The sequence below is a fragment of the Heteronotia binoei genome, chromosome 3 (assembly GCF_032191835.1).
Source record: "Heteronotia binoei isolate CCM8104 ecotype False Entrance Well chromosome 3, APGP_CSIRO_Hbin_v1, whole genome shotgun sequence".
NCBI classification, from domain to species: domain Eukaryota; kingdom Metazoa; phylum Chordata; class Lepidosauria; order Squamata; family Gekkonidae; genus Heteronotia; species Heteronotia binoei.
This window is the reverse complement of record NC_083225.1, coordinates 39,838,819-39,852,128: the sequence shown is the minus strand read 5'-3', so window position 1 is coordinate 39,852,128 and position 13,310 is coordinate 39,838,819. Positions and strand designations below refer to the sequence as shown.

Here is a 13,310-nt window from a genome sequence, read left to right as displayed (position 1 = left end):
TCATTTGCATATTAGGCCACACACCCTGGTGGCACCATCGTTCAACACGAGGGTTTTTTGGTAGAAAAAGCCTTGCAGGAGCTCATTTGCATATTAGGCCACACACCCTGACACCAAAGCCAGTCGGAACTGCATTCCTGCTCAAAAAAAGCCCTGGGTACTTTCAATCTTATTAGTCTCCATTCTGAATCATTCCAACAGAGATGCTCAATTATTACGTATATTTTTTATTAGTCTCCAGTCTGAATCATTCCAACAGAGATGCTCAATTATTAGGTATATTTTTATTCTGTCCTTCCACCAAAGGACTGGGTGACTCAGATGGTTTTCTTCTACTATTATTGTGTCCTCACAACAGTCCTAAGAGGTACACTGTGAAAGAATGACATTAGCAGAGACAAAGGTTTTGAATACATTTTCTAAGTGATATTCATGGCAAGTAGAAATTTTCTCCTGGCCAAGTCCAGAATTCTAACCATCTTGCAACTCTTGTTTTCACACTTCTTCAGTGAGAAATAAGTCTAAGACTGTGGACACAACTAAGCATTTGTCCACTGATATGGCTGACTGCTGTGCTGTATAGAGAATAAAACATAGTAGTGCTTACCTGTAACCAGGGGTGGAATTCTAGCAGGAGCTCCTTTGCATATTAGGCCAAATCCCCCTGATGTAGCCAATCCTCCAAGAGCTTACAAGGCTCTTTTCTGTAAGCTCTTGGAGGACTGGCTACATCAGGGGGATTTGGCCTAATATGCAAAGGAGCTCCTGCTAGAATTCCACCGCTGTCTGTAACTATTGTTCTTCTGTGCAGACACACATTGGGGATTGCACCTGTGCACATGCTGGTCTCAGATAGGAATTCTTCTAGCTTCTAAGTGTTAAAGGGGCGTCCCTGCTTTCTGAAGGCCACACATCTTTTTCCCACATAAACCATCACATGCTCTGGAGTGCCCCTTTCCCTCAGTTCCTACCTGCTCATTGTAAGTTACCACAGTAAAGAAAAAAGGAGAAATGACCAACTATTATTAAAAAATAAATTGAGAGTTCACAGTGGAGCAGGAGGAGGGAACATGTGTCTGCACAGAAAAGTAGCTGGGATGCACTAGCCAGGCGATTAGTCTATTATTGTTGTTGATGATGATTCAATGAATTGCAGTTACATGTAAGTGCAACTCTTGTTTTCATCTTCCATCTTTGGCGCAGCCCCACACTGGGATTTTAGTTAGTTATTCAACAGAGGAGGTGTGGGTGATCCTTTCACTGAAACAATGACTGAAAGGCTTTACGAAGGGAGGAACTGATCTGTCCTTCTTGGGACAAATAAAGCTTTTACAACTCTAAACTGCTTCGTTCTATCAATATAATCCAACACTGCCCTCCTGCCATCTAACGAGTAGAGGACCTTCTCAGCTTTGGATGAAGGGGAAAGAAAGAAAACCAGTAAGCCAGTTTCCTCAGCTAAGTGGAACTTGGAGACTACCTTGAGGAGAAACTCTAAATATGAGTGCAGAACAACCCTTTCATTAAACACCTTCAGGAAAGGGGGGGTGTCTAGTTGGAGGGCTGACAATTACTCATCTGCCTGGAGGATAGGATTGAAACCAAAAACACCACTTTCCTGGAAAGCATGGCCATAGATGCAAGAGGCCAAGGGTTCAAAGGCAGGTTCCAAGAGCTGAGCTACACCCACTGTGAGCAACCTCTGGGGAACAATAGTGCAGAACAAAACAATGACCAGCCCAACTTGAAGATGCACTGAGATAACCTATGAGCAAACAGGCAAGAACCTTCTATGAAGTTACGGAAGTTGTAAAAGGTAAGAAGGATTCCTTTAAGCGGTGGAAAGCTAGTCCAAGTGAGATTAATAAAAGGGAACACAGGCTGTGGCAAATCAAATGCAAGACTGTGATCAGGCAGGCAAAAAGGGACCATGAGGAGCATATTGCAAAAAACATAAAGACCAACAATAAAATTTCTTCAACTATATCAGAAGCAGGAAACCAGCCAGGGAGGCAGTGGAGCCCTTGGATGACCAAGGGGTCAAAGGATTATTGAAGGAGGATAGGGAAATGTCTGAGAAGCTGAATGCATTTTTTGCCTCAATCTTCACTGTGGAAGACGAGAAGTGTTTGCCCGCTCCAGAACCGCTAATTTTGGAAGGGGTGTTGAAAGACCTGAGTCAAATTGAGGTGACAAGAGAGGAGGTCCTACAACTCATAGATGAATTAAAAACTAATAAGTCACCAGGTCCAGATGTCATACATCCCAGAGTTCTGAAAGAACTCAAAGGTGAACTTGTGGACCTCCTGACAAAAATATGTAATCTTTCATTGAAATCTGCCTCCGTTCCTGAGGACTGGAAGGTAGCAAATGGTTTCTGTAAGGGAAGATCCTGCCTCACTAACCTGTTACAGTTCTTTGAGGGGGTGAACAAACATGTGGACAAATGGGACCCAATAGATGTTGTTTACCTTGACTTCCAGAAAGCTTTTGATAAAGTTCCTCATCAAAGGCTCCTTAGTAAGCTCGGGAGTCATGGAGTAAAAGGATAGGTCTTCTTGTGGATCAAAAACTGGCTAATTAATAGGGAACAGAGAGTGAGTATAAATGGGCAATCTTCGCAGTGGAAGATGGTAAGCAATGGGATGCCACGGGGCTCAGTACTGGGACCCATGCTCTTTAACTTGTTCATTAACGATTTGGAGTTGAGAGTAAGCAGTGAAGTGGCTAAGTTTGCAGATGACACTAAATTGTTTAGGGTGGTAAGAACCAGAGAGGATTGTGAGGCATTCCAAAGGGATCTGTTGAGGCTGGGTGAGTGGGCGTCAACGTGGCAGATGAGGTTCAATGTGGACAAGTGAAAGTAATGCACATTGGGGCCAAAAATTCCAGCTACAAATACAAGTTGATGGGATGTGAACTGGCAGAGACTGACCAAGAGAGAGATCTTGGGGTTGTTGTAGATAACTCACTGAAAATGTCAAGACAGTGTGCGTTTGCAATAAAAAAGGCCAATGCCATGATGGGAATTATTAGGAAGGGATCTGAAAACAAATCAGCTAGTATCATAATGCCCCTGTATAAATCGATGGTGCGGTCTCACTTGGAACACTATACAATTCTGGTCACTGCATTTCAAAAAGGATATCATAGCATTGGAAGTCCAGAAAAGGGCAACTAGAAAGCTTAAAGGTTTGGAACACTTTCCCTATGAAGAAAGGTTAAAACGTTTGGGGCTCTTTAGCGTGGAGAAATGTTGACTGCGGGGTGACACGATAGAGGTTTACAAGATTATGCATGGGATGGAGAAAGCAGAGAAAGAAGTACTTTTCTCCCTTTCTCACAATACAAGAACTCATGGGCATTCAATGAAATTGCTGAGCAGTCGGGTTAGAAAGGATAAAAGGAAGTACTTCTTCACCCAAAGGGTGATTAACAAGTGGAATTCACTGCCACAGGACATGGTGGTGGCTACAAGCATAGCCAGCTTCAAGAGGGGTTTGGATAAACATATGAAGCAGAGGTCCATCAGTGGCTATTAGCCACAGCATATTATTGGAACTGTCTGGGGCAGTGATGCTCTGTATTCTTGGTGCTTTGGGGGGGGGGCAAAGTGGAAGGCTTCTAGCCCCACTTGTGAACCTCCTTTTTTTCTGGCCACTGTGTGACACAGAATGTTGGACTGGATGGGCCATTCGCCTGATCCAACATGGCTTCTCTTATGTTCTCTTACGTTCTTATGAAGTTGTGATAAGCAGAAATTGCTGCAAGGTGTACTTTAACCAGACCCCTCTGAGCCAACGATAAGAGATACTCAAGCACCTCTGGTAAGGGACAAGCAAAAGAGGGGAGACCTCTTGAAGTAGCCCAGTTCCCAAATGACACACATTTCCTATCTGAGTCTGGTCTGTGCTCGGGTGCAGTCCCCAATGTGGTGCTGCACCGAAGAAGGAAGATGAATGTTTGTTTACTAATGAAAAAATGAACTGAAAAAGCATTCATTGGTGTACTGTAACATAAGCAAATGAATAAATGAAAGACCATTTGTTCCTCTGTGTTTAGATGTTGATTGTGTTATATTTTCATTTAATTGCCTATAAAAACCAAGACCATCTTTTCCTTATTTTTTTGATAATGGGCAGGGAGGATCCCTTGGGCCGGGGCAGCAGGGGGCACAGTCCTGAAAATTTCAGCTACATTGGATGGAAAACAAATGTGCTACATCCAGAAACACTGCCATTAAAATGAAATGAAAAGCAATCTAATCATGAAAGTGAACCCATAAAATAACACAAGACGACTGAATGAAGCTCCTGAAGCAAAAAATACATACATTGTCCTCTCAGTGGAGGCCATTAACAAGATAAAGAAGAAAGAAAAACATGCAGGACCTCAGAGGGCTGAGAGAAAATTATTTGTATCCAAGACCAACCTAAATGTACCAACTTTCACAGCCAAGCAGGGTCTTGAAACTTGACCCTCAGTTCCAAGTACAATGGAAAACAATAAATACAGCATCTCTGGATCAAATCAACATTTCCCACCACAGGCTCAACTAATTTCCCTACTTCTTCCTCCCTACTCATCCACCATCTATCTTCATCAGGCTTAACGTTCAAATTTTCTGTTGGAACTGTGCTCTCACACAAAGACGGTTGGGTTTCCCCCCCCCCCCCCAACGGTTTAAAAGAAACATCTTCTTGTGGTGGTTGGGGGTTGAACTAACATTATGGAAACCACTGAGATCAGTTGGAGTTAGAAGTCACTGGCAAGCCCAAAGAACCCAAGCCAAGCATGAACAGCACAGAGAGATGCTCCCAGCAGAGCCCAAAACTTGAGACAGGAAGGCCTTTTGGTGAGTACATAAAGATCTAGCTCTCATGTAATATTTCTTTTAACCAGTTCACAGTCCATGGGATAGCTATCGAGAAGCCAGCAGTTGCACATCGAAAATGAAAATGTTTTTAAGCAGCCACTATGATTTCAGAATCCTGTCAGGTACACGAACAGTGAAAAGGAGTTTCCCCAAGGAAAATGGCAGGTCATTCTAAACTGCCATTCTAAAGACTTACATTGACATCTGGCCGCAGCTTAATAAGAAAACGCTTCCTCTTAAAGCTCAGCTTTCGAACTTTAGCCCAGTTGAAGGCATTGATCTTGGTGTGACCCTGAAGGTGACAGATAAGAAAAATAAAATAAGCATTATGTGAACATTTTTCAAAATGAGCCCACCTGTAAAAATTAAAGCAGACTTCTACCTACCATTCACTACTCTTACAGTATACTTTGAATAAATGAGTCTGCTTCTTCTGTCCAAATAAAAAAGTCAATTAACACCTTCAGTGGTAGAACTCTAGTTACAATGACCTCGATTCTGTTTTTGCTCAAGTAGGCAATAATACAGTCTACATGCTGGACAGATGGGACGTTTGCATATGGACAATGAAATTCCCCAGGTGGCTTTGTGTCTCTCCAATGATATCACAGTGAACAAGGAGGTGGTGTAGGAGATTCCTGCAGCTACATTTCCCCCAATCTTACCAGAGTCTAGCAAAATGGGTTGAAATATTTGAGACTGTTGGAATATACAAGCAGAGTAACAGAGGAAAGAAAGAGGCTTTACTACATAAAAGACGAAAAAGGTTAAATTTGGGATGAAAATAACATTCTATCTAACTAGTTTGAAGTTCCATGTTGACTGGAAGCTAAACCTCATATGCAGAGAAGAAAGGACAATAAGTTTTCCTAAGCTCTCCCTTTTCCTGTCTATGCAACTCAAAGTAAATAGCACCCCAATAGAGCTGGTCAGTCAATAGACATTCTAAGACTAGGAGGAATATTGTCACCTTCTTTCTGGTGAGAACGATGTGTGTAAAGCTAATTGGTCCCTAAGTGAAACAGCTAATATTAGCATGCGTACATAAAGAATTTAACTCTTTTGAGACTGAAGGATGAACTTGCAGACTCCAACAGAGGCAGTAAAAGTTCTGCCACAACATAGCTCCAGCAGCCTGCATTTCCCGAGATTTGTATCCATAACTAACCCAAGCCAATCTTCATGGCCAAACAGTCTCTGACATGTGCAGTTGAGTTTCATCAGAGCTGCTCACATACCTGAAACACCAGAATGCCCGTATGGGCAACTGCCAAGTTGATCTTTGTTCCTTCTCTGTCCTTGGCTGGGTGCAATCGGATCCCATACATTTCCAAACGGCGGGCAATCTCAAGCAGTTGGAAATCTGATTCTGCTGGTGTTTGTCCACTGGGGGAAGGATAATTAATTTTACACAGGATGAAGCAAGTTGTGAGGATCATTAGAGAATTCCATGGCCGATGCTGCTTCCTGATCAAACTTGCACACACGTTCATTGTAAAACAGCCTCTTCCCCCATTTCTATGACTTCACACAAAACACAGTTGCTTCTATCTCTGAAGTACAAACGTACATACATGCTTTGTGGCTGTCTGTTGAAGCAGCAACAGTCCCAACTGATCCTTACCACTGAGGGTGGCTTTATAAGGAACAGGAAGTAGGGCCATCATGTGCTTCCTGTTCTTCTCCCATAATGCCTTTCCCAAATATTTTCCCCTAGCTTGGAAGAAGTCAAATCTCCTGATGGTGAAAGGCAAAGATTTTTCATGGGCAATTAAATGATTTTGTATGTGATCCAATACCCAGGTGTGTTTTCTACTCTCCAAGGGTAAAAGGACTTCTATGACATGGTAAAAAAAATGAACAGGCACCGGTTCATTGTTTATGTGTCAGTAGCCTTAATTCCTCAAAAAGAGTCACCTTGAAAATAATGTGGGGAACAAATGTGAAAACAAAAGACTGTCAAAACAGGGGCTGATCCCACACTAACCTTGCTCTGCGCCATTTGCTGTGGAATGGCAAATCGCGGGTTGCCCCAGTGCAAAATGACGATGTGGCGCAACTGGTGCAAAACTGCTAGCTTGCTCTGGAGAGAAACGGAAGGCTGGTGCGGAGCAAGGTTAATATGGAATCAGCCAGAGGTTCATGCCTGCTTTGTTTCCCAGTTCAACTCCCTCATGTGTGGTTCCTCCCAGGAACCCAGTTCCAGCTGGCTTGGTGTCATGAGGTGTGGCCTAATATGCAAATTAGTTCCTGCTGGACTTTTTCCTACCAAAAAAGCCCTGGTTCCTACCATGAAATCCCTACTCTCAGAACTCCTCCACTCCACATCCCGCCTCCAAACTCACTTCTGCAAAATCTTACTGCTACCTCCCCAGCTTTCCTTTTCTCTGATTTAGGTATCAGATAGCCCTCTACCATTCTATCTTCTCTCCTCTGCTATATATTCCTGTCTTCTTCCCCTCACGTTGCTGGTCCTTAAGTTATTAAACAAAAACCACATGTTGCATCCCATATTGCACACGTCAATGGTAAATAAGTAATACTTGCATGTGATTACGATGAAATTCCATAATTTTGTCTTCTAATGCTTCTTGCTGAGGTATATACTTGTTCTTTGCTAAGTGTTCTCGATCAATGGTTTCATCAAAATCCCCAATCTCAGCTAGGGGGAAGGGGAAAGCATCTGTTTAATAGGTTAATATAAACAAAGAAAAGTCCACTTAAGATCCACTAAAATGAATGTCTAGCCCTTTCCATACTGATTCAAAAGCTCCATTAACATCAAAATGATTCACTTTCCAGCTGCCTGGATTCTTAGGCACTATCTGATTCAAAGACATAAAAGCAATGGTAAATTTGCTAGAAAATGTCACTTTTACACTAATAAGGAAAGGAGTTTGTTTTAATCACACTCGGCAAAGCACAGAAAATATTAAAACTCGAGTCCATTTAAAACCTATCCAGGTAAGTGCAAGAAAAAAATATCACACCAATGTCTTCTGCCAGCTCCTATCCAATAAATTTCAACCTACACTCATTACCAAAGTTCCCTTTAAGCTGTGGAGTCTTGTGAGCAAAAATTCTACTTCATGAGCTACCGGCATTAAAGTTGTGAGCTACTGCATAAATTGGTTTGCTCTGAGGCCATTTTTCCTGAGCTAAGACAAAAATGTGTGAGCCAGAAGCTAAAAAACTGTGGGCTAGCTCACACTAACTCAGCTTAGAGGGAAAACTGCTTATCACTACTTGTATCAAACAGAAAGGGATTGGCCAGAAGATAGAAGGCTCTGAAATCCAGTGGTTAGCAATCACAGAGCCCAATCTCCTTTCAAGCCCACACACCCTTCTTCACAAGAGTAATGAATGTTGATGGTAAAGATACAAATGTCAAATTTGTTTTAAGTGTTGCTATGGTTTTGACCTTGACATTTACAAATACACTAGCCAGTCAGCAAATTTGTTGCACCCAATTATGCTTAACAACAGTTAACATTAGTTCTGCACACACAACATACATGTGTACAGAGCCACTGAGGATGGAAATGAAACAGGAGTTGAGCACACTGGCTCTTCCCCTCTTCTCACCCCCAAGCTAGCTCTGGCCCTCCTATATTGATTCGCCTCAGTTGGGAACAGTACCTAGCTATGTGCGCGCTGCACATAAGACACATCCCAGTGCTCGGTAGCGCTCATCTTTGAACATCCAGCCTACACAGAATTTCTTCCTATTGTTGGAATCCTAAATAACAAGGTTGGCCAATTACATGCCCTAATCATTAGTTTTCTCCCAGAAACTGGGGCAGATCAATATTACTTTCAAACCCAGTTTCTACTTGTGTGTTTGAAAAAAAGGTTAAGGAACAAAGTGCACTACACACAGTGAACTGACTGTGCTCACTTTCCAGATTTAGCAGCTTTCAATGCTGTTTTCAAAATCCCTAAATTCATTGATTTAGCATGAAGACAGTTTGCAACATTCTTTCCCTTCCATTTACAACTGGCCGTTTTGGAACCTTAAACAAATGATCCCCCCCCAGCAGTTATCTGACTTATCTGGTACCAATGCAAACTCTTAAATATCATTGACCAGAAGAGAGGAATACTTATAAGTGGGACACCCTCCCTTCTGCAGTTACAGAGGTAGATACAGGAAAATCCCCTATGAAGTTCCCCTATGCTGTAATGATGGCATAGTCATTAGTTCATGTCTTTTATGATTGCAAGGTGTACAGTAAGCATAGAGAACCCCTCCTGCCTTCCATGATTACTCCCCCTACTAACAGTCAAAAATTATGCCAACTTAAAGAACTCCTGGAGGGGAAATATCCTGCAGCTACTCTTAAAATAGCTAAATTTGGTTGGTTTGCCTTTAGGATGAGAAAATTACTAGTAGCCTAAAATGCCGGGAGTACGTTTGTTTTAATGGCCATTTCTGTATATTTTTCAATTTTAATAATGTTATAATACTTTTATCATGTTTTACAGATAGTTCTTATAGATATGTATGGTTATCCCTTTTGTTTATTATGTTGTCTTTTGCCATAAATAAAATCTATCTATCTAAGAATACTTATAAAGGGTAAAAGTAGTTTTCCTTTACCCATCACCTCTGGAACCAATAAAGGTTATGAACCTTTGCTCTAAATAACATGTCTCAACCTCTTTGCAATGTAGCTTCAACAAAAATGTATGCCCCTTTCTCACCAAACACAAATACTTGAACCTATTTCTGTGATCTTGCATTTATTTTTTATTTATTTATGTGATTTATGATCTGCCTTTCTCAATTGGTGTCAAGGTAGGCTACACAATCAGCAGAAAGAGTCATCCAATAAACAAAGCAATAAGATTTAAACTGCAGAAACTGGAGAACAAGCAGGTATCTTCAGGGTTTTTTTGTAGCAAGAACTCCTTTGCATATTAGGCCACACACCCCTGATGTAACCAATCCTCCAAGAGCTTACAAGGATCTTAGTACAGGGCCTACTGTAAACTCCAGGAGGATTGGCTACATCAGGGGGGTGTGGCCTAATATGTAAAGGAGTTCCTGCTATAAAAAAGCCCTGGGTATCTTTAAATGGAGCTGAAAGCACAAACTTCAACATGACACTTCAAATGATGCAGAAATCACAGAGTAGGATCAACAGACACTACGTACTATACACAGGAGTGTAATCTATAGTCTCTATCCCTTTACCAAAGCATCTTTCTGAAACATGTAATTACAGTACAGTTTGATTACCTAAGTTAAAAAGTTTTTGTAAGTAGTTCAGTTTTGGAAAGTTTGCAAAAAACCAGAAGGGCTTTCCAGACCTCATCAGGCAAGTAATTCTGTAAGAAAGTGGCCACAACAAAGAATGCATGCGTATGGGCAGTTGTTGATTTCTGCACATTTGCAGAAGGCCTTGTTCCAATTAACAAAGCTGTTTTGGCTAGGGATGAGCATGAACCAAGAACTGATATGCCGGTTTGCAAACAGAACTGGTTCATGAGCCATTTAAAGTTTAAAACCCTGCTATCTGCTCTCTGGCTTTCTGCTCTTCACAAACTGCATCAAAATTCATGGAAGTTGATTGCGGTTCTTCAGTTTACGAACATTGCTTTGTGAACCATGAGCCAACCAAAATACATGATAAACTTAGTTCATTGGCTGGTTCATGCCTATCCCTAGTCGTGACAGAGCACTGAGGGAGAAGAGGTCCTGCAGATTTGAAGGACCAAGGCCACAAAGGACTCTTTATGTGATAGTCATACTCTAAATCCAGCCCAATGATCAATGGGAGGAGAAAGAATTCAAGAAAAAAAAAGACAATTGTCAGGAGAAGTTCTATGCTATGTATAGGTTGAAACCTGCCATCTTTGAGAACCAAGGAAGTGTGCCCTCCCTGACAGTGTAACTGCTACCCACTCCACCAGAGGCTGTTAAAGAATTGTAAAATTACTTCATTAGCAGAAAATCAACTTAAAATGGATGGCATAAATACACAGGGGTGGATCCAACCATCCTCCAACCATCTTGTGGCTCTTCCTCTAATAGAAGAGCCATTGGAATTGGAGGAAGGCTCTTTAGGATGGAGGATTGCTTCAAAGTAGGAATTTTTTTGTAGCAGGAACTCCTTTGCATATTAGGCTATAACCCCTTGATGCAGCCAATCCTCCAAGAGCTTACAAGCAGGGGTGGAATTCTCGCAGGAGCTCCTTTGCCTATTAGGCTATACCCCCCTAATGTAGCCAATCCTCCAAGAGCTTACAAAAAAGAGACTTGTAAATTCTTGGAGGATTGGCTACATCGGAGGTGTGGCCTAATATGCAAAGGAGCTCCTGCTAGAATTCCACCCCTGCTTCCAAGGCTTTTATTACAGGGCCTACTGTAAGCTTCAGGAGGATTGGCTATATCAGGGGTGTGTGGCCTAATATGCAAAGGAGTTCCTGCTATAAAAAAAAGCCCTGCCTCAAAGCCTGCTCAGTGGAGTGTCAGCATCCACCCCACAATGCATTTTACAATCCACTGGAAGAGTATGTTGATGAATCACAACCTGGCATCGAATACTTCAAACAGGATCTAGGGTTAAACGAGCTTTACTTACACTGTACAATATGTGAGATTAAGAGAGCAGCGCTGGTGTCATTACATGTTAGCCTTCCTTTTTCCAAATCCTGCTTTACTTGCAATGCAAATAGGTACCTGAAAAATACAAAAGCTGCTACAATCTCTTTGCTACCATGTAGAAAAATAGCTCTTAACTCCCCTCTCCCAACAAGACCTGATAAACCCAGCATTCAGAGATCAGAAATTCTGTTCATTCAGCTGGGGACAAAGAAGGAGCAATACAAAAATTAAAAGGAACCTTAGCAGTGCAATTCTAAGCAGAGTTGCACCCTTCTTGGACTACTGACTTCAATGAACTTTGAAGAGTATGTAGGGTTGCCAGCCTCCAGCTAGAACCTGGAGATCTCTCACTATTACAATTGATCTCCATATGACCTACATCAGTTCCCCTGGAGAAAATGATTGCTTTGGAGAGTGAACTCTAAGGCAATATACATGGCTAAGGTCCCTCCCCTTAACAAACCTCACCCTCCCTAGGTCCCACCCCACAAATCTCCAGGTATTTCCTAACCACAGCAGGCAACCCTAAGAGTATAGGACAGTTTAGGGTAGCAGTACAAGCTTGGGATAACTCAATAGTGACTCTGACTCTCAAGACAGGACAGACAGGCACTGATACAATGTGGGACGTCTAAAAAACATCAATAAAACAGGTCTGTAAATGCTGCCATAAAAATACGGGAATGAAATAGGGTTCCTAGCCCCAGTTTTGGAGTACGGAGCTGACTGGCAGGGGAATTCCCACCCCCCAAAGAGCTCCAGTGCACCCGACGTGATGACATCATTCAGAAGTGATGTCATCACGCTGGACACGTCACACAGGGGAAACTCTAGCAATTTGAGTAAAAATTCTATGGCACTTCCCCCCGCTGGGAGCCAGGTAAGACCTGGCAACCCTAGAATGAACAGGTTATGATGTTATCTGAGACAGAGAGAGAGAGGCAGAGAATGAAAATATGGCTATATCATGACAATTATAGAATGGTGTGATTAACTTGGTTTGGACCTCAGATTATCTCAAGTTTTAACAATTTCTTAAACGATTGTATCAGATTATTTGGATCCATGCCTCCTTACATATATTTGCTATTTTTTATCCACGTCTTCCATGAATTTCCCCCCCTCTAATATTTGTCCTAGAATCTCACCTGCTAGTGAAGCTAAAAAGGACTGCAGAGATGTGAGTGGTTTTTATAGTCTTGCTTGAATATAGGCACACAATTAGCTATTTCAACCATCAGTCTACTGCCACCCTTCTCCCGGTTCCCCAAGCTGATTTGTTTTGCAGTGAGTTATTTTAAGAAGCGTGAAATCATGAAGAAAAAAATATATAGAAGAAATCAGAGCTGATGAGTACAAAGATATGCTGCAAGCTTGTAACAGAACCAGAATACATATAGAGGAGATAAAAATTCACGGGTAAGAACCCTGAGAGGACGAAGAGGCTAATAAAGTCTTCTAAGGTGTGAAGATCACATGCTTCACACAGGCCATTAATCTTCCACCATATGCATATGGGCAGGGCAGGGCAGGTGGGTATTGGACAAGCTGTCCTTCCGATCACCCTGAAGTGCATAAATGTCTAATAAGCTCTCTTGACCTGATTTACTCCATAGCTCAGCACAAGTCTACCACTTGGTTGGTATTTTCCCCACTGAGTACAAATGAAAATGAGTGCCAACACTAACCTTGTTAACTCCTCTTGCAGTTGAGCATGATCAGGCGGAAAGAATTTCACCACAAATTTTAGAACTACATGTTTAGGCCCTAGGGGAAGAAGAAAGAAAGAAACACTAAACTAAACATTCTGAATTCATACCTCAC

General features: G+C 41.9%; 1 protein-coding gene across 5 annotated transcripts in view; it reads right to left on the bottom strand.

The window, feature by feature from the left end:
- The window catches only part of FARP1 (FERM, ARH/RhoGEF and pleckstrin domain protein 1), a 249,404-nt gene that overhangs the window by 69,020 nt on the left and 167,074 nt on the right, over positions 1 to 13,310 (bottom strand). For all 5 annotated transcript variants that reach the window (XM_060233637.1, XM_060233639.1, XM_060233638.1 and 2 more), the window contains exons 5-9: positions 13,175 to 13,253; positions 11,464 to 11,561; positions 7,424 to 7,538; positions 6,115 to 6,262; positions 5,073 to 5,168 (exon numbers count right to left, since the gene is read on the bottom strand). In XM_060233637.1, coding sequence (XP_060089620.1) covers positions 5,073 to 5,168; positions 6,115 to 6,262; positions 7,424 to 7,538; positions 11,464 to 11,561; positions 13,175 to 13,253 — 536 coding nt within the window. The remainder of the gene's footprint in view (positions 1 to 5,072; positions 5,169 to 6,114; positions 6,263 to 7,423; positions 7,539 to 11,463; positions 11,562 to 13,174; positions 13,254 to 13,310) is intronic.